We start from the raw sequence: 27,422 nt of genomic DNA, 5'->3' as shown, positions 1-27,422 counted from the left end.
TAAGAACCTTCCACATGCTTGATTTTCTCATATTTGACAAATAAGACATCTTTCTTTCAGGCTTATCCAGAGTTTAGCTCACGCCATCTGACAGCAACCTGTAGAAAAGGTTGTGTTAAAAGATTTCTCTTAAAATCATTTTACTCTCCTGCTGTTCTACTATATTACTACTAGCATCTTCCCTCTCAAATCAAATTCAAACTTCCTGACCCCACTGTTAAGGCCCTGGGCAACTCTGCCCCAAAACATCTCTGTCTTCCCTGCTTCTTATCTTAAGCAGGACTCTTAATAATACTCTTCACTTCCTCGTTTTATTTTCACCATCATATTCTCTTCCATGCTGCTCTATATCCTGGGAACTTATCTTTCTGCAGTACCATGCGAACCTGTAACATTTATTTCTTCCCTACACCAATTCATCAATGTTCCAACCAAAAGAAGGCACTACTTAATAATACAAATATATCTACTTCTTTGCAGTAGAATAGCAATATCTGGGAGTATGCCAGAGCATCATATGAAGCGTGAGTGCCTTTGTTCTACAGTTGAACATGTACAATAATACCAATAAACAATAAGATTAAATATGTAACAAATATTCTGCAGAACCTAACTCCTTTGTTTCCTGCAGTATTTAGGAGACTTAGTTTATATATGGCTTTTTTAATCATTCAGTGCTCAGAGCCAAGGATTTTTCCAGCTCCAATTATATTTCTGTTCGGTTATAATTACTGCATAAATCTGAGAGATTTTGCTTGACTCATTTCAATGTAGGGAAGATTTTTAACAGGCTGCTGGACAAGCAGATATATCTGAATGAAAATTATCTTTTGAACATGCATTAACAGGGCCAAACTGAATTAGAGATGTAATTTATCCGTCACAAGCTGATTCTAAATACTGATTATATCAGTGCTTATGCAGAAAATTGAAAACGATAGAAAAGCCAAGAAGCTTTTCAAACTTTAATTTGCCTTGTTTCTCTTTGTATAATTTACTCTGAACTATTAAGTGTGATATGGTAAGAAACTAAATTCTGCTGTCATAAAAATAAGAATTGGATATTAAATGTTTAAGCTTTCTCTTGGTTTTGTGGAAGTGAAGTTGTAGCCATGATGGTCGAGGAAAATATATGAGGGGCAAGAACTTCTGAGGGTGATATTCTTTATTGAACCAACTGAATCACTGGAATAGACTTAGACAAACTTTTGGTTTTTACAGTACTTTTTTTGGGTCAGGTTTCTGTGGCCTGAAAAATCTGGGAGACAGGCCTTTCAGAACTCTCAAAGATCTCATTGGAGAAACCTTTGCAACCTTTCCCTAGGTTTTGGGGGCGTAGCAGTTGTACATTAACTTTTATTGAATCCAGCTCAGAAATCCTATTTTCCATGGATAAGTAAATGTCAGACTATGACATACATACATTTTTTCAAGCCCATCCAAAAATGTCCAAGTTGGAGATACATTAATAGTATAAACTCTATTGTATAACTATAGTTGTGCAATAAATGAGCCAAAGGACAATTAGCTTAGTATTCTCACCAACTGCAGGGAAAATGTATATGGTAAATTTGTTATGGAAAATGAAAGATGGAAAAAAGGGCCTGTTTCTTTATCACTCTAATATATTTGACACATATCCAATCATGTGTCTACTAGCTTTGACTTAATAGTGTTATGTCTTGAGACTCAGCACAAATGAAAAATAGTCTTGTTTCTTTGCAGTCAGGTTCCAGCTATCAGTTTTGCACCTTGGCACCAGTGGGTTGGGAGTTCCCATATCAGTGCCTCCCGCATCAGTGCCAATGGATTTTGCCACAGTGAAGCATTATAGGAACTCCTACCACCCAGTATCAAAGGAATCATAACTGACCCTCAGACTTGACTCAGACAAGAGACAGTTCTACTAACCTCAAGAATGAACCCAGTAAAAGCTCTAATGGAAGAACAACGAGAAGACCTGGTAGTTAAGTGGCAATTAGCTAAACTACATAGCTACAGTGAATAAATACATTTCAGGATGGCTTCTGGTGCTAAACCATAATCCAGTGGCTCTTGGGGGATCACTTCAACTGCTACTACTTCAGCGCTTTTTCAATCTGGAGAAAATGCCAGTGCTCAGTGAAACTGCTGCATTACTTAGTTTGGCATAGCTGCTATGGAGGAACTTTAATACTGCACTGCAACCTTAAAGTGAGACCAGTCCTCAACCTTTCCTCCTCAGTAGGCACGTCTATGTCAGATGTTTTACTTGAAATTAGAGCTAATTACTACCCAGTAAGTGTCACCATCTACACATGAAGATGCTTAATGCACAGTAATTTGCTCTAATCATGGGTACATTTGCTACATTCAAATGCAAGTAACAAATTTACTTCTGATTACTTGCTGTATAGTAGCACACATGTAGATGGCTGACCAGGAACAAATGTGCTTCTGGGCAACAAGGGGAAGGAAATTTACACCTGCCACCAGGAGTTGCCTGGCGCCAAGGCAGGCTCTGCCACCAGAACCCAAGCAGGGACTATGTCCACCTGCCTCACCAGAAGGGAGCTCCCAGCCCCTGCTTTGCAATCGGGGAACAGGGGCTAAGAGATCCTTATCTCCCGGTGCCAGCTCTGTGGTCGTGGAGCCAGCATGGGGAGATTCAAGATAGATACAAGTACTATCCTGTGGTGGCATTATTAGTGTGCAGTAATACATGTGTAGACACTGACCGAACTGGCTGGGGCACAAAAGTGCTTCAGTGTGGGGGCTGCCTGCCAGCTATCCCACTGTGGAATATCCTTGTGCCCCAGCCAGCCCCTCTGCAGCACACTGAGCCTGGCTGAAGTAGCCCCAAGCTGACAGACTGACCTGCCAGGCCCCCCTGCCAGCCAGGGCTGCTGTGGCCCTGGGTGCACATGTAAACACAGTGCCCAGGAACAATAAACTCCAGTGCAAATTGTGCTAGAGTTGATTCACTCCCATTAATAGCATGTGTAGACATGCCCACTGACACTCATTCATTTCTTTTCACCAGATTTTCCTTTCACTCATATGTTCGCCCCAAGATCTGGGGCTTACTTTCAATTACAAGTTTTATTTTCCATGTTAAACTGGGTACTACAGTTAGAATTTCCTCCTTGAAAATAGCTGTGTTAGGAAGATTGTGCAATCCTCCTGTTGTCAACACTTCTCTGACTTCCCTGTTTATTTAGTTGTGAATTTCATGCAGCTTTGCTATTGCTGTGTTCACATTTCAATGTTTTCTTAAGTCCCATTGTACCCCAAGCAGCATTCCCCAGGAAAGTAAGTGGCATAGTGGGAATCCATGGAAAATGAAAATCAGTCAATTTAAATAAATATAGTCCTGGTGAAAGGTGTGAAATTAATAGACCACAAGACTGAAGTTCTTTATCCACAGACCAGAATGGGTGCAGTCACTAGCAGTGCAAGCTGACACACACCACCGTGCCAATGTGCTTCTTCTAAAGGGCAGTTCATGTGCTGTCCTTTAGCTTCTTTGCTGAGGTTACAGACAAATGCACTAATTATTCTAAGCTGTAGGACGTGGTTTGAGTAAGCTGAACATGTATCCTACAAGAACTGAAGAGAACACCAACTCATTTTCCACAGGCTGTGTCAAAATTCCAGTGAGGAGTGGAATGTAACATAAAATAGCATACAGTGATATAGTAAGCATGTCAACAGACAAAGTCAAATGATCAACATCAGTGATAAAACATGTATAGCCTGAACACAAATGCATCTTTGTTTGCAAGGCTGGAGCATAGCTGTGCTTCTAAGGTGCTTCATTGCTGATTTAATTTTATCTCCTCACCCTTTTTTCACTTTGAAAGTGACAAAGGTGAATAAAAAAGGAATCTTTCAGGATGGACATAAAGAAATATTAATTCCTTTCCAAAGAACCCTGTTTTTACCCCAAGATAGAAACTGCTGTCTTTCCTCTCCAGCTGAGAGTCTGGATTGCTTGACATGAAATAAGCATGAGTTATTCTGCAAAAGATTATACTTGTAGGACTCTTTTTCTATCAAATACAGAAAAATATAAAACCTTTCTCCCAGGGGCTGTATAAACAATAGAGGGAGCTGAAACTTTCTGTGCCACTTCCTTGCTCAAGATGAACAAAACAAAACAACATGAAATAAGAGAGAGTCAATAAAGCCAGGATTTAGGATTCATCAACTGCTTATTTTCCTGAAATCTAAGACACCATGGTTTGAAACATCTTCATCTGAACCATCATGCAATAAGGAAACCAGTTTAATCTGTAATACAACAGAAATTCAGTACACATAAGTCACTTTCAAAATGGCCAAAAATAGTTTAAAATGAACCTGAATGGATGTAGTATCAGACTTAGCTAATTTAGGCTAAACTGGCTTAGCAAACTTCTGCTCCAGATCCCCTCCACATTCGAGTTAACTCACAGTCCCCCAGCACCTCAGGTTGCTTTGTACCTCCCCTGCAAACCACCCCCCGCTAGCCTTCATCCACACCTTCTGCTCCAGTGTTTCTCAACCTGCATGGGAAACCATGGCTTTTCCCTTGCAGGCTGGCAGAGTTCCAGTCCACAAGGGGCTGCTTGGGAACCCTCATTACCCACAAACCGACCCCAGCTCCACACACCCCCTCCCGCCTCACACACTGTGGGGGGTGAGGGCAGAGGGTCAGGAATGAAAGGCATTGGGTCGGGACTGGCTATCGATGTTTATAAATAGATCCTGATACAAAAAAGGCTAAGAACCACTACTCTAGAGCCCCCCAGCTTCTGGCCTGGGCCACTGCAGAAAGGTGGCTACATTTCTAGAATCAAAAGTGAATGTCTGTTCACTGGTATATCAGTTCAATCCATGCAGCTTAAACTAACCTGTGAAGACTGAATAGATTCAGCCTCCGGCTTTTTGACTGTCTGTACTTAGCTTAGATGCTGGAAGCTACAAATAGGAGAGGAACAGTGGAAAAAAAACTGGGTCATACCCTGTTCACTCTCCCTTTCAGCATCCATTTTCTCCCTCTGCGTAACACAAGATACTGGGCAGGATGACCCAGTAAATGGCAGTTCTTATTTTTGTAAACATGCAAATGAAATGAATTTCTGCAGTTAGGCGTATGTTCCTAATATGTGCAAAAGGTGCTACTTCCTTAGTATCAGCTAATTCTAAAATGTAGTTCTAATTTGTTCTTCAATCCTAATGAACAAACATTAACACTACTTGAAAGTTAAATGACAGATATGAGATCCTGGATTTAATGTAATGGCTTGTATTCAATAAATTAAGGGCGAATTTTGGTAATAAACCTTTGTGTTTTTACAAAAAAGAAGACAAAAGAAAAGATTTGGGGTTAAAGGAAAAGCTAAGCTTGAAGACTTGACATTGGGTACTGGTTATTGTATGCAAACTTGTGGTATAGAAAGAGGCACATTATTTTATGCCTTGTCATATTTTCTCCCTAGATGAGTAAGTACATTTCCTTCTTTACTGCTACATCTGCATCAGTTCAGGGTTTCTACTTTTTTATATATAGAGACTAAACAGTGTAAATGTTTTATTGCAATTTTTACTATATATTTTTAAATGTCTTTCTACAGATGTAGACAAAGCTTCAGCATTTAATCTAAAACAAAGCATGCCTTATTGAACTATAACAATTTAATATCTAGGTTAGCTGGCAAGATTTCTAAATGCCAGTGATATTCCCACAGTAGACTGTTTATGTATGCTTTTATAAGTGAGTTATTTCTCCCTCAGACTAATGATTGTCCTATTTTCCCAATTTATTTCCTGCTTTTAGTTTTGCTCATTTCTTTTGTCCACGTAGGAGTTTAGGGCGGAGGGAGACATGTAGGGAAAAAGACATAAATCCATTAGTTACATCCTATATGGCAACTCTACTGTCTTATGAAGCTGGATGTTACGTTTGTATCTTCCAAGATTTTTCTTATGGTCATCTCTGTGTCACTAGCTCTATAATTGTTGCACTTTCACAATTTAAATCTTGTTACCTAAGAGTTGAAACCTAAATCTATTGATTGAATATTTCTGTTTGACATTAGCTGTCTGAAGGAGTAAAGTATAAGGCTTAATAAAGTACATTAATAACTAATATGTTAAAATATCTAATGATTTGTAACCAGAGTCCTGCTCTTCCCTGTAATCCAGTCAGAGGTAGACAGGGAGCTATCATTCTTACTTTATCAGGTGATGTAGAATTAGGCTCCACTGCATTTTCCAAAACTGTTATTTCTTTTCTTGTATGTCTCACACATATCAGTAAGGGCTTAGTTTCAAGAGTTTGTGTTACTTTACCTCAATTTAAAATCAGACCCTCTAGGTTTTCTTTAAAATTGAGGTCAAGAATAGAAGTATGCATAATTAATAATTCCATCCCTGAGGTGATGGCAAAATGATATTCTCCCCATATTAATCCATAAGAATTAAAAGATTTTACAAAGTCTAAATATAACCTCTAAGTTTTCTAGGCTCCTCAATAAAAAGTAAAATTTTGCTACAAATTTACAAAGAGTTTGAAAAGAGACTTTTCTCCACTGCAGTGGAATTTTAAGAGGACTCACATATTGTGTAACTATGGATCTCCCATACAGGGTTATACAACCTGTATCGATATACGTATTGATCATAAATGTTGTAGAAAGGTCTCAAACATTCCACCTTTCCTGAAGAAGGTAAACAGAAAGAGAAATACATGTATACAGATGCATGAGTGATAAACAAATTGGATCTGCTGAAGGCTAGTTTAAATCCAAACCCATTTCATATTAGTAGAATATTCAATTCTAGTACAAGGCAACAGCTCCTAGAAAAGCCGTGCACTCAAAGAGACCAGCAGTTTATCATGTGTGTCATAGGTTCTGTGATGACCATTAGCATTAGGATGATAATATTTTATCTGTCTTAATTAACATAATGCTTATTTAGATCATTGGAATCACTGGGAGTTTATATTAGCAAGAACTGGTGATTTTGGCTTATAGGGGGTTGTATCTGTGGAGCAAATTCTAATTTGCTTTACTATAGCTGTACTTACTTGATTATCACTGAATTTGAACCTGAGCGGTGGCCACAACAAACTCAGTGTGAATCCAAATCTCTTTAAGCTCCCCTAATGATTTTTGCCTCTACTTTTCTTTCTGAGGCATGCATAATTTAATGAATACACCATTAGAAAACATAGTAGTAGCAGCAGAAATGAATGGCAATCTTACACAAAATGCATACATTTAGACTGGATGCCACAGCGCATCTATGTCATCCTACAGCATATGTACTGCAAGGTATAGGCATTTTGTAGTCAGCTACCCATTGCAAAGAACATTTTAAACCTGAATCTCAGGAAATACCAAATGAATCAATTATCTTTACAAAGTAAATCCTACTTCACTTATGAACACTGCTTAGCTATATTTGTTCCAAGCCCTATTTGCTATATTTTTTCCACTCAATCTCTTTAAATCTCCTCCCTCAAAACGTGCAATATATCCCTGGGACTTTTAAATCACTTGAATTGTTTACACTGTACAATAGGTAGTTTGTAAATACTCCTCTTTCTCATACCATACAAAGTAAATGAAGGATGAAAGATACAGCAACTACATAATAACAATTTTAAAATTCTGCTTAAAATCTAACTTCTGCAACACAGCAACATCCCCAAGTTGGATGCTCAGAGTTTGCTTTTACTGTGGACAGTTTAATAATAGCCTATGCAAAAATTCTCACTGACAGCAAGGTAACAAAGAAGACAGAGCTAATTTGAGCATTAAACTACAAAATCTGAACATTTAACCTAAACACTCAAGTTTGAAACCTGGGCTCCTGATACCCAAGGACCAAATTACCCCACACTTATTTTGAATTGCATATTACTTCAGAAATAGTCCTACTGACTTCAATAGCACTCATCACAGAGTCAAGTGGTACGCGACAAGCAAGAATGAGACGATCCTGTTCCAATTAATATAAGCCTGACCTTTTCCTTCCATGATTCTCCTCCAGTGTTCTACTGGAATCTCCCATCTCTCTTCTCCAACTAATTAACATGACACAAATAAAGCAGACCACTGAACAACTGCACTAATTGGGGCTGATGGTGACAAAAATATCCAGTTGATCAGTAACTGTATGATGTAACTGTTACCTCAGTGTGCTCCTGTAGTAACAGAACCAGGAGAGGGGGAAGGAAATCACTGAAACTTTAATGCTGCTCAACCCAGGTTAAACTTACAGCAATTTAGCTCACTATCAAGAAGAGCATTCAGAAATTTAACAATTATATTATAACAGCTAGTGCACACTCATAGGAAGCAACTCCCACCCCAGATTTGGAAGTAAGTGATTAAAAGTTACTGCTGGCCATAGCCAGAGATTATATTTTTAAGTGCTTAGTTAGCAGTGCTTTTACAAGCTCTCACTAATGGCAAAAAAATCCTGATCAAAAAGAAGCACTGGAGCTCTTTATAGAACTGCATTGCAAGAGGCATGTGTGCCAATGTGCCGCCAACTGGAGTACGGTTGTTCAGCATTCCACTATAGCTACAGTTCAATAACGTGATTCTGCTATAAGTGAATTCTGACTGATAATGAACTTATGTTAACTGCATCAATTAGATGTTGGATCCACTGAAGACCAATAGTAAAGGCTGGTACTCCCAAAATGAGTCCCTGCAGATATGAAAGGTGATTAGACCTGTCAGTAGCCACAAACCTAATGGACTATTCCCAGGATGGGTTCCCTAATTATGTTTTTCACCACACTTCTGGACATGTAACTATTATTTACCTTTTTCAGCAGATACACTTTTATTTTAGTGTAAACTCAAAAACAGTATCACAAAGATAATTGCCACTCATTACAATTAAATGACTTCCTCATATTTTTACTTCTGATGAAAACTGCATTTCTCAATTCCAGCCAGAAACTCTGCTACAGCCTATTAAACGTGAGACACCTGGGAGTGTGGCCAGCATCTGAAACAGCACAGCTGAAGGGTACTGCCATTTCACAGGGTCTCCTTAGAAAGTATTTGCTTTGCCTGTCTAATGTTCTAAATATAGCAAAGCACACAGGCTATATCCATCTCATTCTCGAGTATTCATGCTAGACAAGAGCTACACACACTTTGCAAAATCCAGCACTTCTTTTGCCAAACAAGTTAGCATGTTTCATGTTTTTTAAAGATCTACTGACAAATAAAGGATCTTTTAAGTTCTGTGAATTAGAGATTTATTACCATCTTACTAGAGACCTTCACAGTGACTACAGATTAGACTTCTCTGCAATATGTAACATGAGCTGTTTAGCTAGTTTATAATTATTATTATATGCCTTTATATGGTGATTAATAATTCTATAAGTGTTTAAAGATTAAGGGTTTTAGAGTCAGCTTTTGGGTATACTATGCCATGATTTTGGATCTACATTGGTTATATTTTGGGAAATTCATTGGCTAGATTTTTGCAAAAAAACAAACAAACTGCTTTTGTTGAAATATAATATTAAACAGATTAGCTAAAAATGTAAAATCTGGACCCTCCATTCTGATGCAACTTTCCACTAAACCTGCCAAAAAGCTTGCCTAACAAATAATACGTACTATAGTATTGGAGGAGAAAAAAAAAACATACAAGGTCCACCATGGTTAGCCTTGTACACTTAAAAACTATTAAACAAAACCAAATAAAACCCCAGTGTCCCATTTTGGTTGGACAGGGAATTTGGTAAAGAAGACTATCTATTTTTAGCTTACCAAGGGATTTTCATTCATTTTTTCAGAGCAATACAATTTAAAAGTATGTCAACAATCTACTTATAAAATACTTGTAAAGCATATATTAGCCATACTACATGGTTAACAAAGGGGTATTAATTGCTACCAACCTTTTTTTTTATTAAGTGGATAAGTGCTCTTCAGCTTGCAAAGAGTTCTACCTGATACCTGTGGAGTCTTCCAGCAAAAAGCTTTGAGCATGTCATGGAGAGAGGTTTTAACCCAAAACACATCAAAACGCATCTTTTGGTGTTAAACAATGAAAACATGTAACTACTGAACAGTATGTCTGTCCGTGGTAAAAGCAGCTCTGGATTGAATTACAAACCACTCAAATTCCACTGACTTCAACATGGCCGTGAACACAGCTATCTTCAAATAGTAGTTTGAAACAATATAACAGGTTCATCAAATATGAGGATTTCATAACTATTTGTGAAGGAGTTAATTATATACTTTTTAAGGACAGTGCAACTGAAGTGCAGAAGTTTGCCCAAGGTAATAAATACAATGAGCTAATGAAACAGAACAGCTTCCTGGCATCCAGTCTTGTAAACTACAACATGAACAAACCAACTTCCTGACCTGGAGTCCTATATGTTATCCCCTAACCCACATTTTCCATCTGTGCTGCCTTTTGCCATAAGCATTACATTTTGAAAGCATTTCAACCTATCATGGAGGTTGGAATGGGCAACACTGTTGACTTACAATGGACTTGGAAGAAGCTCCCTCTTATAAACAGATTTTCATGTGTTTGCTTCTTTAATGAACATTGGTACCTTACTTTCAACATTTTTATGTACTTTCTAAATATTTTTTTTAGTATTATACATAAAATAAAAGATAAGTGAAGTACCACAGAAGTGGATATGAAGCTTTGCAAAATCAAGTGAGGAGCAACAGTTATTTATAAAATAAACCTAATTGTACTGCTGTACGAGCTGGTTAGTATTTTACCAATAAATTAATTCTAGTTCTTAAACACGGAGTGCTGTACAGAGCTCCATGAGCCTAGCTTTAACTTCTCATATGCAAACTATGATCTGGATATTACAAAACAGCAACATCTGGTGCCAATTCCTAAAGTGCTTACAGTCCCAAAGCAATTTAAAAGCAGCACATCAGCTGTAATGGGACCAAACCAGTAGCAGACCTTTGTACGGTAACTTCCATTCCAAGCACCAGAGAACTTCACAACTTCCCACAAGTACAGGAAAGCGTTGTAGAAGAGACAAAACTAGCAGGGACATTCACCAGACCAAACCTGTCATACACAGAGAGTAGGATCCGTAATTACAAAAATCTCCCAGACTGTGCCTAGAGTGAGTCAGGAATTTTTTTTTGGCAAAATGTTTTTCCTTTGAAAATGTTTACTTGTCAAAACCAAAATAACCACTTTTACAAGTAAGTGCTGGTTTTCAGGAATTTCTCCACTTAAAATATATTTTTTTAAATGTAAAAATTGATCACATATTTCTTCCTGACATTGTTGACATAGAAAATTCTCATTTGCAGTGTAAAAAAAATCACTTTTAATTTAGAAAATATAGCTGATTATAGTAATTTTAAAACAAAATGGTGCAAAAAGATTATTAGGCACTATGAAAAAATATTTTAAACCTGAATAATGTTTTTGGCTGGCTTGTATTTTTCAGCTTGTGAAATTTTCCAGGTTTCACTTTTGTCTGAATTTCAACAAGAAAAGAAATTAAAATCTTCAAAAGTACTGCAGGACTAGAAAACTATTTTCTGCCTAGGTCTGCCTGCACAAATAGCCCACAGTAGCTAGCTGCAGCTGAAAATTCCCTCCCTCAAACACGATATTTTCATGAACAGAACATTACTTGGACTTTGTTCTACTTCACAGGAGACAGTCCCAAAAGTAGCACTATTATATTGTGGAGAAAAAAAAAAAACTTTATTTTTCTATCCCAACCTCTGATTTTTATGACTCTCTAGCTGTATTAAAATGCAGTCTGTGGACTGGACTTTAAATTTGGGAATTATTTAATTCATAAAGCTTAAAACAAAAGGAAGTGGAACTCTGCCTAACAACTGATCACTGAAACTAGAAAAAATTTTAAAATTCCAGCCTCATCCTTTTCACTGCTTCACTAATACATACTTCCTGGAAAAGACAGTAAATCCTCTGCCATAGCTACCCTTGCATGGCTAGAGAGAGTCACCTAGATTCAGTTAAGTTGTCCAAGTAATGTATCACTCCTTTCATTAATTATTTATAATTATAAAATGAAAATAAAAAATCGGAAGACTGCAGATAAAACTTGAAACATGCCTTTCAGAAACGGTCATTCTGATTAATGAAGGAAAACATTAATTTAAAATGTACTGCCTATCATCCAGAGATATCAACAGTCTATGTACATTTCAAGATAAAAATAAATCATCATATAAAATATATAGTTTCCTTTTTAATCTCATATATATCTATCTATATATATAGATAGATATATATGAAATCTTTACTCTGAGTTTACTATTTCTAAATGAAATATATACTTTGCTTTGCTCCAACTATAGACAAATGATAATTTAGGGTTAAGGAACTGGTATCTGTACCCATGCCAGCACCGGAAAGCCCAAATTCTGTGGTTATTAGTTCTCCCCTATTCTCCTTCTCCTTCCCCCGAGAAAAAAAAACACAACAAAATATCAGAACAGAAAGACCCATAAATCTCAGTGCCGGCACACACAACAATCCTTATGTCTCAGACCCTATGGTTTCTCCGATTAGAACTGCTTCATTCATTAACTGTTTATCCTTGAAAATAATATAATATTTACTCACTTTCAATGAATCAAAGCAGGCGATTACTCGTCCATTTTCAACTTGGCAGCTTTTCGATGGATGTGCAAATTTACATTCCGTGTCTGGTCGTGAGCAAGTCCCTCTTTGGAACTCTCTACACACTTCCAGTGTTAGCCATTTTGTGTCCCGAATCGGTGTGACACTAACAGCCATTTTTAGATTTTACAGGTAGTTAAAATTTTTCAATGTAACAAATAAACAAACAGCCAAACTGATAGACTGGTAATGATGAAAATGTCACCTCCAAAATATTTCTTTTTTTTCCCCGCTCCCTACTTTAAAAGTACATGTAAAATGGTGTTGTCACAATATCAAGGAAAAGATTTGCCACTAGAAATTCACAGCATGAAACTGTTAATTGAAAGAGGTTTTGTACTTAAAGAAATGCTAAGATCAAAAGGAAGATGAACGTTAAAAAGTGTGGCCTGGAACTAGCCTTGTGCTCTCAGTAACCCATTCTGAGTGCCAATTTGGAGCCCAAAATGCAAGCATGAAAACGTGGCAGACCCTTTGACACAGAATTTCCAAGCTGCTTTCAGTAAAGTTGTCTGAAAGGTAATCTCCACACACAGCTGAATTTGCAATTGGGTTTTGTGGTGCAATCGGTATTGATTAGTTTGGCATAGACAGATGCAGCAGTTTAGAGCAACAATCGAGAAATTATATTTTTTCCTCTCCTTGATTTTCTGGCAGAAGATATCTTACTTTTTCAGCAAACTTTTTATTTCTACACTAAAGCAGCCTAAGGCAATGCGCCTGATACTTAGAGCTTTTCTCTTGATTATAAGTAGAAATGGGGGTGTCTGGGCTATAGGTGGAGGGTGGATGTGCTGTCGTCGCAGTCTAGCTGGCAGCAAGCAAGGCAAAAAGCAGAGACTGCTCTAGAAGCGGTTCCAAGCAGCAGAGACGTCAGGAAAGGCACTTCTTAGTACCAACCTGTAGAAAAAACAGATACGTTAACATTTACCAAGCAGCATTTCACTGATGTCCCACAGCATTATACCCTGGCCGTGTGATCCTAAACTACTATGCAGAATTATAGTCTGTCTGTTTCCTTCACACAAAATACTTACAGTGTAGCATATTGCAGCCAGCCATCGTAGATTTATTAAAAAAGGGGCCGTTTTCCCTTCTGAAGCAATGCATGATAGGGAGATAACCAATCACAGATAGTGTTGCAGCAATATTCTGGGCAGAAAGCCAATAGTGTGGGCTGTCTTATGAAAGGTCGCGCCTGTCAGACGTTCGTTACTATGCTATAAGCACAGAAAATGTCCATCAGATGTGACTTATTCCACTGCAAGAGGACGAGCATGTGGGTTTTGAATTTACCCAACATGCAGTTAGTGGATTAAACCATGTTAGTTTTAAAACAGCTTCCAACACAAGCACAAGTGCCTGAAGAATCCCGACAGAAAAAGCAAGCTTCCAAACTGCAGATTATTTTCAAGCCGTTCTCTCTCCTGCTTGCCTTGAGCGCAGCCAGCATACAACCTACCATATCTGATCCAAGAATATAAAAGGAAAAGGGGTGTTCACAAATGGTACGTTCTCCTGACCTATCCAATTCACTTCCTTCTAAGCCTTAAGTCGTGCCTCTCTACAGAAATCAACACTTGTTTAATACTGTAAAACTATCCCAGGCAGCCAGCAGACACTTTGTCAATATAGCACAGGCAGACTAGATATGAACAAAAGCACCCTTTATTTTAACCTTTCTCAAGCACAAGCCTAGTTCTTACGGGGATTATAAGAAATGCAGCCTTGTCAGGATGTCTGGCAAAATGTAAGTTATCCTCAGGAGAGAAAGTGATTTTATCACAGTAATATTAAATATTAAGCAGGCAAAATGACACTCTACTGAATTAGATGCCTGCTGGTCTAAGCTTCATATGTATGAATCAATCTCTGTACCCCTGAAAATCTTGTACTGAAATTGTATCTGGGTGGAAACAGCAAGTTTTCCTTTTAACGCTGATGACATGGTTTACCAGAAGATTTGGCAGTACCATCATCATCACATTCATAATGTTAAAACAACTGCAGCATGTCTTGCTCATTGGCAAAAACGGCTATTTTAAATTAAAAGGGTAAAAACTACATTGAAACTCCTACCTTGGCTATCCCCTGATATTAAACTGTTTCAAGCACAATCTTCATAATTTAAACACGGTATTTATTTCCTTTGCTTTTATAACAGTTTAAGATAGAATCTTGTACTGAAGATTATAAAATGCTTATTTTTTCAAGTTACTTCCCAAAATCCATTGGAACATGACCTGTGTTACAAGCTTCTTAGTAGTAACAAAATGACAAACTTCCAAAATGACCACGTCATTTTGTCTTAGGAACTGGCATAACAAAACTACAAATCCGCCATTAAAAGGACAAAGTAAAACAATGTACTGAACAGGTACAACTGTCAGCTTTCAAATGTTAATAGGGAAACACAGCAGTTTCTTAATTTGTTTTGTTTCTTCATTAAAATGCTACATGTAGGCAAAAAAAAGAACTATTGGGAATGATAAGCCATGGTAAGCAAGTTTTGTGTTAGAAATCTAAACTTTTAGAGTTCAGACTCAGCAGTAAATCCAAGGTGGCAACTTAAATATTTGATCTATGTATGTATTTTTTTAAGTAATTAAGTACTTGTAACTGAAAAGGAACACCTGAAAATAATTCAGTAAATAAATCTGACCCTTCCCTTGTAGGTCAAAAAGTAGAGGAAATTAATCTGATCTAAACTGACCTAATCATGACATATGGATTCTGAAAACACCTAAAAAGAATCCTCAAGAGATGGAAGTGAGTCCCTATCACTGAATTGCTAGCACTGAGGACTAATCTTACCATTTCCTGGATTTTGTCTAGTTTCTTTTAGGTAACCAAACTACAAGTTCTTTCTATTTCTAGTAATACAATGCACAAAAGTTGTAGCGTGTTCATTTTTGTCTTCCCCTATCCCTAACAAAATGGCCAGTAAAGCAACTCTGAAAGCAACACTTACTAGTTTAGCATGGCTGCAGAGCAATAATGGAGTGACATACATTAAGAACCTTTTTCAGGTTTAGAAAAGCAGTAAAATAGGTGTGGAAAAGAGTAGGAAATATAATCCTTAAAGTCTATCAATCTATCCATTAATTTCTATTTTATCTTTACTCGTAAACATGGCTCCTATGTTGTAAGTGATCAGAATCAGGCAAACAATTTTGGGCACAATTGTTTGCCAGCAGTTTTCATTTAAACATTTATGCACTTAATGTTAGGGCAAAGTCAGAACACTGGATGTGCAAATGACCAAAAAATCAGATGCCAATAAGTGTGAAAGTAATGTGCCAGCAGACATTTTTGTTAGTAAATGGAAGGTATGAAAAAGGCCAGACTGTGAATCATACAAAAACAGGGCTGGAAGGGACCTCAGGAGATCATCTAATCCAACCCCCTCCTCAAAGCAGGACCATCCCTAACTAGATCATTCCAGCTGGGGCTCTGTCCAGCTGGGCCTTAAATACCACCACAGATGGAGATTCCACCACCTCTTTAGTTAACTCCTTTGAGTGGTTCACCATCCCCCTTGTGAGAAAGTTTTTCCTAATATCTAAGCTCAACTTCCCTTGTTCCTACTTAAGACCATTGCTCCTTGTTCTTTCACCACTGACAACAGTTTAGCTCCATCCCCTTTCAACCCCCCCTTCAAGTAAGGTTATCAACCCCCCTCCTCCACTCTTCTGCAGACTAAATAAGCACAGTTCCCTCAGCCTCTCCTCCAAAGTTATGTGCCCCAGCCCCCAAACCATTTTCACTGCCATCCACTGGACTCTCTCCAACTTGTCCACATCCTTTCTGTAGTGGGTGGCCCAAAACTGGACACAGTACTCCAGATGTGGCCTCTCTAGTGCAGAACAGAGGGGAATAATTACTTCCCTCAATCTGCTGGCAACACACCTACTAGTTCAGCCCAGTATGCTGTTAGCCTTCTTGGCAACAAGAGTACACTGCTGACTCACATCCAGCTTACTGTCCATTGTAAGTCTGCAGAGCTGTTGTTTATCCAGTTGGTCCCAAGTCTGCAGCAGCGCATGGGATTCTTCCAACCTAAGTGTATGGCTTTGCTCTTCCCTTTATCGAACCTCATGAGATTACTTTTTGGACAATCCTCCAATTTGTCTAGGTCACTCTGAATCCTAGCCTTACCCTCCAGTGTATCTACTACTTCCCCCAGCTTGGTGTCATCCACGAACTTGCTAAGGGTGCATTCCGTCCCACCTTACAGTTTAATGAAGCTATTGAACAAAACTGGCCCCAGAACAAAACCATCCCATGTGAAGACCCATTCCTTAACATACAATAAGGACATTCCCATCAGTTTACAAAACTTTATGCTAGATTAATTTGGCTCGAATCAAATCAATTAGGTATTTCATTATCCACTTGAAAACCTGTTAGCAACAACAGATTTACTAATATGTCCTCATCATGTTATATCCATCTTGTATGAAAGAGCACAGTATTTCATGGATGGTATTTCATCACATTTTGTTTCCAACACTACATGTAGGAAATAAAAATAAAAATGCTTGAGATGATATGATGTAGACTCAGGTGACAAATGTCCCATAAATTAAGAGAAAGTTGTGAAGCAGTCCTAATTGTGAATTCTTCTGCTTTTTCCATTTGGCACTCTCTCCATAGTATGTACTGCTAGGCCCAAATACTAAGAAGGTGTCAGAGCAGCAATTATAAAACATATATTCCAGAGTGTACCGGAATAAATAGCCCCTACTCAAATCCAGGTATATAAATTTCCCTCGTCACACAGAAAGGTAAATGTGCCAACAAAATACGCGTTTGTGAATCAAGAATGGTGATTCCTTACAGAAACTGTGAGTGTATATTTGAATTGAAAATTAACTCCATAGATCAGGTAAATAATGAAGGAAGGATCATCATGCTGGACTTCCAGAGAATATGTTTAACTCCTAAACTCCCTAACGGAATCAGAATTTCAGGGTAGAGGTGAAATCTTTTATTAGACCTACTAGATATTTGCAAAAAATGTCTTTATTTGCAAGCTTTCAGGCACACTCACCCTTCCTCAGGCACAGGAGAATACAACAATAGTAAAATTTCTCCTAGGTGGAAATGAAAATTCATATTTCACAGGAGAGCTGAAGGTGTTGTAAGATCTCCTGGTTGGAGTGGTTCATTTTTTGCCAAGTAGGCTCAGCTAAAAGTCAGAACAGTCTATGTACCTTGATGTTGGCTGGTGTCAAGCAAGATGCTGAATTATATTTGCTTCTGGTTATGATATTTCATAATTCAGAGGAGTGTGGGGTGACGAAATATTCTCCTGGGCAAGGAATTTCTTCCTGCTTATCTTATCCTGAATAAATCACTTACTTAAACCTCTCACTATGGTCAATGACAAATTCCTATTGAATTCAATGGGATAGAATTTTACCCTCTGCTCTTCAGCTTGCCATCTGTAAAATCCCAGTAGAGCACTTTCCCAATTTACAGGGGAGTTGTGAGGCTGAAACTATGAATGTTTATAAATCTTTTGAAAGTATTACATAAAACATCAACTTCTTACTAGTATAAATATATATTTTGCCTCAGAAATAACTTGTCTGTTAGCAAACTGTTTGGCAGAATTTATTTCTGAAAATTTAAAAAGTGAACTCCAGAGAAAAACAAGGACTGAAATAAGAGCAAATTTATGCACTGAATATTTTCAATAACAAAGCTAGCAGGATAAACAACACAGAAATACATTTACCAAACTTTCTAAGCTTTTTCCCCCTAACTTGAAATTCTCTTGATACTTTCTGGCTCAATAAGGGTGTCACGGATAGCATTAATTTGTGACACATCAAACACCACCAAAGAACTGTATGGCATGGGCTGGAATGAGATGTCAGATATCTGCAGTGTCTGCGATCTCTCCGGTTATCCAAGATATACTGCAATAACTTCAAGAGGAGAAGAATAAGGGAGGAGGCTTTACCTGTTGTTTAAAAAGCTTAGGTAAAAATTACATTTTTGCTGAGGTTCCCGAGAACCCCATTATTAGGACATTATTACACCAAATTTCTGCTTACCCAGTATGCAGTTCAATGCATTTGAAACTACCTATTATTGCCTGTGACTGTCACAACTTCAATGTTGCCAAAAAATAATATTTTTACCCACCAATTATTGGAAATTCATGTAGGAAAGAAAAAAGTATGAGAGAGTTGGATAAAGAAAATGCAGATGCAAACTAAGGCAACGAATGCACTGAAAGGAAATCAATACCTCACTTTTCAGGAGAGGCCTAAATGCACACACAGAGAGAAAATAACATAACACTGAAAAATCATTCCCCAAAGTGAAAATGATTGGATTTAATTGTCTATTGAACTGAACCAATTAACATGGTTATGAATAGCTTCACAAAGCAAACCAAATATTCAAGTGTTACGTGAAAACACCTGAGAAAGTGAAAGAAAGATAAGGGGACCAAGCGATTATGATTTCCAGGTTGTCATTGGTTATGCTCAAATTCTATCACTTCCTATTATTGTTACAAAGAAATGTCATGCTACTGGATTAATGATATGCTATTTTCCTTTTCTCATTATAATCTTTGTCAAAAGAATAAGGTATCTGGAATACAGATGTCTTATTTGTACTGAAAATTACTGCACGGGGAGCCATTGTTTTGACTCTTCCTGTAATTGGATTAGCTGGACACTCCTGTTTTTTCCACTTAAGTCACACACGCCTCAGAGATGTACAGACCAGACAATCAAAATGTATACCAGTAGAAAGGTTAGAATAACAAGTCAAATTATTTTGTGCCTAAAGGAAGTATTAGAAGAAAACCTTAATCACATATCATGGAAGTTGTCAGCAAGAACAGGTAATTATCTGACATGAATCTAACCTTCAGGACAATGACTCTAATAAAATGGGCAATGGAGTGCAATTAATATTCTATTCATATTGTTAACACTGCAATAACCTGCAGTTGTCAAATCAAAACTTATTTAAAGAATATCAAGATACTGATCAGATTACTGTGTTTTCAAGCTAACTCTGTCAAATGTCAAGTTTACCCATCTCAGCATCAAGAGATCCTGTTACTGTTTCTTAGATCAAGTGAGAACTATAAATATAGTGATGTCACAAGATTAAGTGAAAACAATGACTAATTATCTAGCCAGCCACTGATGTAAAGCTGATAGGACTCAGTGTGCTCTTTCCCTAAACCTGCAATATTATTATACCCTATGTTCTTATTAAGTCTGAAAATTTACAATTAGAAAAACTTGGGGAATGATCAAAAGAATTTCTTATACCTGTCAGGCCAACGCTAAAGAACTACTGTAGAAGTAAAATGCAAGGACAACTCAAAAAATGGACACCTACCTATCTGGTAGTTACTGATTACAAATATAGATCTGTAAAAATTCTATTCCACAATATACCTACAACTTAATAGGTTACACAAAAACTTAAAAGGCACTCTTTCTTATTTTGGCAACAGTTACTTTTATGGATAAAGTATGAGTTGAAGCATATCACGCATAGCTCCCACCATTCCAGACAGAAAGGACTACCAAAGACAACAGTCAAGACTTCCCCCTGATTAGATCTAGCCACAAAAGAAGTTAATTCATGTGCCATTTTATTTTGACTGTATAAATATTATTCCTAGAAACAATAGTCATTTGAAAAATAGTGACTGGTATACAGGTACTGGGTTTTTTGGCCACTGATTTCAGTAGGCTCCAGAGACTACAAATATTTTAGTATTTTTACAACCCCCGAATCCCTGGAAAACAAACAATTTTAACATAAGTATCAAGATGTGTCTCTAGTTTAATAAATGTGCACCAAATACAATTACAAACAACATATTTTTAAAACTTTACACTCACAAAGTTTGTTTGAATTCAACAATAAATATGTACTGTGCACCCAGAAATACAAAGATGTTTTCTTGGAACCACTCTCTAAGATTAAAGTTCCCAACAAAAATGTAAACTCATTCTTACCTATAGTATAATGGCTATTCTAGCACTGTTACACAATTCCTGCAGACCAAATTTATTCTTAATGCTATTTCAACTTGGAAAATAACATTGCAGGATTCCCAAATGTATTTTTCCTTCAAAGTGTTGCTACAATAGTGTTATTTTTTTAATTAAACACTAAACCAATACGTAGAGAACTTCAAAATAAAAGAACAAATAAAGAGGTAACATAAAGCAATCATTTTTGCTTCATTCATGTCATAGGTGCTTCTGAAAGTTGGGATTTGAGAGACAACTACACACATTCTCATACAGCATATGAAATAATTAAAGGAAGAATGACATAATTAGACAGACACATTTTATAAACTAAAACATATAAGAAAATATCACAGAGCATCCTACAATGTTTAAGTTCATACAATATCCTTTTAGAAGGGAGACATTTTTATCAACTGAAATAGAAATCCCAAACGATTCCTAAACCAGAAAGATGCATCTGCACTAGCTGGTATTCTGCCCCCTCAACCTGTAAAATACTTGGCACATAAAGGCATGCTAAAATGCATTAAATCTATTTTCCTACTGATTTTACAGAAATATTACAAAACCACAAAAATTCACATAAAATTTTAAAAGTGCAGACATTATTGGTAGCAAACACATATCCCAATCCCTGTTTCTCAGAAGAGAAAGCACGCTCCCATGCATGTTAAAATTCTACATTAAATTTATATTCCACCTGTAAAAATGTCCTCATTAAGTTGCAGCTGAATATGTTGCTCCTCACTTCCCATTCTAAAAGGGCTCCTGTGTGTTGTCATGTGCCAAATATGACTACGCTCTTCCCCAGAAAGCAGCTTTCCAGGAGCAGCTAAAATTATTCTGGTGTGTTTGTACTGGATTCCCACTGGATTACATTCTATAAATGATAAATAATATTTTTTCTTTATTACTAATAGTATTTACTTACACCAGGAAGCTTCTCCATTTGGCTCTGCTAAAGTGCCTCAATCCTACAATACCACATTCTTCCAGCATGTGGGGGAGCTGGGCGGAGCAGCCAATGGCGACTCCACTCTGCTGACTTCGCACACAGCTTCCCCCCCACCGACACCACTGCCAATGACGGCGGAAGCTTCGTCAGGTCCGGGGCATGTGGGATCAGAGTGGTGGTGGGGCCAAGCATTGGCTCATTTGCCCTGGACCCGCACCCTGCTCGGGTTGGCTTTGAATATAGTACAGTATACTCTACTACCAACAGTCATAAGCAGATGTTGCAAAAGTAGGAATTTAATTAAGCAATAAGGAGCAAAGACTGAAGATAAGTATACGGTCCTATTAAAATATACCAAAACTAAGAGGAACAGACAAACTACTAGGTTGCTTCATCTGGGAGTGGCTGAGCATATACTGCATTTAAATGAACGGTTCATTCAAAGCAGCTTCAATGCATTGTGTATTTGCAAATATTAATAGGCCCCTGACAAATGTGGAAAAAAAAAAAAGCCCCAGCATATTACCAGAAAAGGAACCACATCAGTTTGACCTGGCTTGCCCAACATCAGTATAGATCTTGTGCTTCAGCAGGACTTTTGATTCAATCAGCTATTAGATAAAAGCACCAAAAAGCCCCACTGAAGTGCACAATCTCTACAGATGCTGGGTGAGCCAGGTCAAACTGATGCGGTTCCTCTTCTGGGTATGTGCTGTGCTCAGTGCAGGGGCATGTTGAGCTGGAAGTAAAGCGCCGTATTTTATTTTTCCCCACAGCTGTCAGCAGCCAAAATGTTCAAAGTAAAACAAAGTCATAGTATATGTATGCCCAAGATGCACTGACCCCAGTATTCTGGGTCTGACAATTACCAGCAACAGATGCTTTGCAGAAAAATGCAAGCAGCTCTCAGTTGGCAGATGTGGCATAATTGGCCCTGTTTCATGATATCCTACTAATCCCCAGTATTTTCCAGCACTGAACCAGCTCAACAGCCCAATGACATTTAAAATAAACACTGAAACTAATAGCCTGACTGTACTATTTATTTACATTATTTTTACTTTCATTTGAGGCAATTTAATTTATTTTTTAATTGGAAACATGTCACTGGCCAGAACATTTTACACTGGAAAGACCAAGCCAAAGCAAGTCATTTTCACTTTAATGAACACAGATACAACTGTATGACTCCAATTAACATTACCAGGAGGCACAAGGTGAAGACAGTGCTGAAAATCTACCCTACCAGCTGTTGTAAGGAAAAATACAACTGCATTTTAGTTCAGAGCTTCTAGTCTCTGTAAGTGCCACAATGTCCAAGATAGAATATTTTGTATTTATAATAAATGTTTACATTGCCACATATTGTATTTGATTTTAGTTGTTTTATTGAAAATATCCCTCTAGCAGAGGCGTAACAGCTAGAGTTGGTGCCCAATGCAAACCTTGCAAGACAGCAGAGTGAGCAGCAGTCTTACCCATTCCAGAAACTCATGAATAGTTCCCAGCTGAGCTGCCACTGCCTCTGCCCCATGCTCTTCCCATCTGGCTGTTACTCTCAAAGCAGACGCAGCAACAACAGCAACAACTGCCAGGGCTGTTTTGGAATTCCAGGCTGCTTGGGACACAAACTCTGCAGGGAAAGGGGGGCAAATTTGGTGGCCCTCCTAACTTGGCACCCAGGACAGGTGCCCCTCTTGCCCAACCCAAGTTATGTTAGAGCTGTCTAGTGCTTTTAAAAGTCGTATTTAAGGGTTAATGGAAAATACTGTGAAAAGGAAATTATTTATTTATGTAAGAATTTGAAGCCTAGAATATAATTTTCCCTAGGTTTCTAAGCTCTGACCTGTCAAATGAGAGACAGATATCACAAATTAGTTTAATGAGCGATTCCTTGAGAAGCATTGCTATAAGTATTTAACATCTGCTTACCTGAGCACTGACTTCACATGCCAGCAAATGGAAGATCAGACCTAGATTTTAGAACATCCAAAAGAAACTACTTATGGAGCCAACAGTGCCAAAGAAGAAAAAAAAGGAACTGGGCGGGTTCTTTTTTGGAAAAAAGGTCAAATGTATTGGACATGAGTTTTTAAGTTCTGTTTGAGAAATAAGATATTTTACTGATGAATAATCTCTAACTCATGTTGATCTAAACAATCAGATCTGTGACCAAATTACCACAAACACCCTTGTGAGTTGTTAAAAGAATATTAACCTCAAATAAGAATTCTTTTCTTGCCATTAAAGACACAATGGGCACATATACACAAGATGTTTACTGCAGAGCTGCCTAATTAACTCCATAGTAAAGTCTGTGCATCCACACATATGCCCCAGTTGGGTCACAGTAAACTAGTAAATGCTGCCATAGGTTAGTACTTGGAAATGCAGGTACTATCCTGCAGTGGCATTATTTACTGAGCAGCAAAACACATGTAGATGCTAAGAGCACTGGCTGGGGCACAAGGGTACTTTAGTTCAGCAGTTGCCTGCCAGCTGTTTCCACACTGGAGCACCCTCAAGCCCCAGCCAGCCTGTCCCCAGCACACTGAGCCAGGTCGGAGCAGCCCCAGGCTGGCAGTGTGAACCCCTAGGCCCCCTGTCAGGCAGGACTGCACCAACCTGGCTCAGCATGCTGTAGTCCTGGGCACACTTGTAAACATGGCACCTGACAGCAATGAACTCTAGTGTGATATGTACCAGAATTTATTGCTTCACATTAATTGTACTTTTAGGTGTACTCAATACAGAATTAATACATCCAAAGTAACTTCAACAGATAAAGAGATATGACATACTCAGGCCACCTCTTCCCTACAGCTGCAGTAGCAAATTTCTGTTTCTGACTTGGATGCAGTTACAGAATATCTGCATTGTTGCCAGCTGTCTTATTTTATTACCACAGTCAGGATCCTGAGGCTGTGACATAGCCCACCAATTCTGCTCACAGAGTTCCTTTGGCTTTGAATGATACAGAGATTCATGCATGTGTGTGTATGTGCTTTTACCCAAACCAAACAGACCCATCATCTTAGTCATAAAAGATATTAACAATTAAAGACTTACATTGAAAAAGAAAAGAAGTTTGAGGTAATAGAAGAAAAAGGCTACAGAAAAGGGATCTTATTCCCTTCCCCGCCCCTGTTTTGCTTCTGGCTAATCAGCTTCGGAGGCAGAGAATGAATTTTAATGAATTCTCTTTCTCCATAACAGTTCCCCAACTTGTGACTACAACGCTCATGCAACAAAAATTAGGGATGTACAGGTGTTCTATATCAGGTCAAATATTTATTTGAATAGAGAAGCCTGCAGTACAAACATTTTTATCATTCATGGTATATCGAAAAGTAGTGAGTAAGGTAACTATCGGGAGCCTAGAAAGCATTTGTAATTTTATGTTTTTCTTACACAAGGAAGGGAGGTTTGTGCATACCCAGGCATACAAGCCCTAGTCCAAACCTGGCCTTTGATTTCTTAATTCTCATCCTGACATCAGCAATTGGAAATGAGAAGCTGGAAGCAAAAAATAATATAGAACTAAATAGTAGCAGATTATTATTGTATCAAAATCCCAAATTATCTCATCTGAAATGAACAGTATGAATAATAATGGATTTTTCATTTTGCCTGTAGACCCTCCTCATTCCCCAGCTGCTCATGAGGCAAGACTGGAGTTCACCCCAAATAAAAATGCCATTTTATAGCCTGCTGGTTCTGTTCTGCTTGTTTTTAAAAAAAAATCATGCAAAAAAGTTTTCAAATGCCTGCTAAGATAGCACCCTGTTCCTGTAACATAAGTTTATGCAGTGCATATTACCATGACTCTATGGTTGTTTAATAAATGGCTGTGTGGGGAAGACACTAAGAGCATGTCAAACACTGTGGGGCAGTGTGCTCCAACCAGCATGAGCCTGAGCCACCCACCTGCTGCTAGACACACATCAACCCGTAACTACAGTGGAAGATGCTTCGTATCAAAGCACACCAAGGACTGAAATCTCAAGAGTAACCAGAGAGACCTACCCTGGAACACCTTCACTTGTCTATTTCCAGGTTTGGAGAGTATAAGCAGGAGTAGATGTTTGAGGCATGACTAATGAACAAATATCAGAGGCATGATGCTACTACAGTGCCCTAGGGAGGCACAGGGAATATTAAGCTTCTCACTTCTTGGCCAGTGCTTGAAACAGCTCAAGTTTTACTGGCTATCTTAACTGCAAGAAGTTGCGGGAATCAACAGCAGTCCCCCAGATTACTGCCCCACCTGGCTCCATACCCCGCCAGCTCCTGCATCCCCCCTAAGTGGCTGCCCCACCCAGCCCTACCCCCTCACCTGTTCCCCCAGGCCTCCCAATGGCTGCCCTGCCCAGTCCCATCCCTGCTTGCACCACCAGCCCCCCAATGGCTACCCCTCCCCAACACCCCAGCCTCCACACTTTAAAAAAAAAAAAAGCCTCTACTCACCGGCAGTAGCAGGGGCTCTAGGGCCTCCTGCTATCAGTATCTCTGTGGAGGACCCATCTTCTAGTTGCCTCCAGGACTGTGCCCTGCCAAGCTTTTTTCTGCTGCAGTTTTTTTTGACCCCTGGATAGCCATTGGTCTAATTTTGCCCAGTTTTGCCCAAATTTGCAGCGCAGGAAACAGTTTCTCATTCCCACATGTGCTTCTTGCAGCATCTTAAAGGGCTTTAAGATGCTGCAAGACACATGGGCACGCCCATAGGGTCTAAAGAGCAATGCCAAGAGACAAGCCAGGATCAGAAGCAAAAAGAAGCCAGATAAGCCCTTAAGCACCAGGAATAGCAGAGGGAGAGAAGCCAGCTGAAATGTCTGGTGTCACAGGGACAAGAGGAACACGCAGACCAATTGAGCGCCAGAAGCAAGGCATGTGTATGTTGACTGGCCTGATTCCCACAGCCAAAAGAGGGTAATTCCACAGTTTTCCCAGGCATAGCTGTGGAGGCTAGCTCACCAGCCATTACGTCATTGGCCCAACCTGGTGTAGACTATAGCCCAAACTGACTATGAGCTCACCCTGAGACCCTAACAGATCTAAGTCAAGAAAATGCAGTATCAGATCCATGCCTTTATGGAGTTACGAAGGAAAGGAATTACTTTCCCAGCCTTAAAAATCATTAGTTAGGTCATGGAAGGCATATTGACAAGGCATTTTGGAGAAATCTGTTCCATCACTGCTACACTATAACTGTCCCTGGATAAAGAAATTTATTTTTGATTACCTTTTCTCATGAGCTCTACAGTTATATAAACACATCTAAAATAGAAGAAGGTATCTTATTAGCATTGCAGAACATTACGAAGCAAAATCTGTGATAGTGGATAACAGTAGAGCATAAACCTGACTGAGGGCCCCACCCGCAGCAGCTCCAGCTCTTTAAGAAAATAAAACCGAGAAAAAACCCAGAACTCATCACTCCTGCCAGCAGGGGGCGATCCCTACTGCCGTCCACTGCCCCACACTGCATGGGGGGCTCTGCATGAGCCCCCTGAAGCCCCAAGGCTGCTGCAGGAGTGGTGAGTCCCAGGGTCTCTCTCATTTTTTCTTTCTTAAAGGGCCAAGCTGGCCTGGGCGGGGCACCCATGCGGGGGCTGGGGGAGTGGAGGAGGGTCGGATGGGCTCATGGAAGCACCCCCCCATGCAGCATGGGGCGGGGGGGCAGCAGGGATTGCCCCCCCACCCGGTAGCATCTGGAGAGTGGGGCTTTTTTTTAAAGTACCGAGATCTGGGGCAGGCAGGGCAGCTTTGGGGGGGCT

The 27,422-nt window shown here is 38.8% G+C and overlaps 1 protein-coding gene across 14 annotated transcripts in view; it reads right to left on the bottom strand.

Moving 5' to 3' along the window:
- MBNL1 (muscleblind like splicing regulator 1) overlaps nucleotides 1-27,422 on the bottom strand; it is a 191,193-nt gene that overhangs the window by 143,607 nt on the left and 20,164 nt on the right. For 11 of the 14 annotated variants that reach the window (XM_019532599.1, XM_019532606.1, XM_019532601.1 and 8 more), the window contains exon 2: nucleotides 12,607-13,563. The exons of 1 other annotated variant lie outside the window; for it this stretch is intronic. In XM_019532599.1, the coding sequence (XP_019388144.1) occupies nucleotides 12,607-12,780 (174 nt within the window). In that variant the 5' untranslated portion in view covers nucleotides 12,781-13,563. Of the gene's footprint in view, nucleotides 1-12,606; nucleotides 13,564-13,700; nucleotides 13,953-27,422 lie in introns of those variants that run through there. 2 more of the 14 variants (XM_019532600.1, XM_019532613.1) reach the window with 2 other exon arrangements.

The sequence above is a fragment of the Crocodylus porosus genome, unplaced genomic scaffold (assembly GCF_001723895.1).
Source record: "Crocodylus porosus isolate Cpor-Errol unplaced genomic scaffold, CroPor_comp1, whole genome shotgun sequence".
Taxonomy (NCBI): Eukaryota; Metazoa; Chordata; order Crocodylia; family Crocodylidae; genus Crocodylus; species Crocodylus porosus.
Note: the sequence above shows the minus strand (reverse complement) of the source record. Positions and strands in the feature narration are given on the sequence as shown.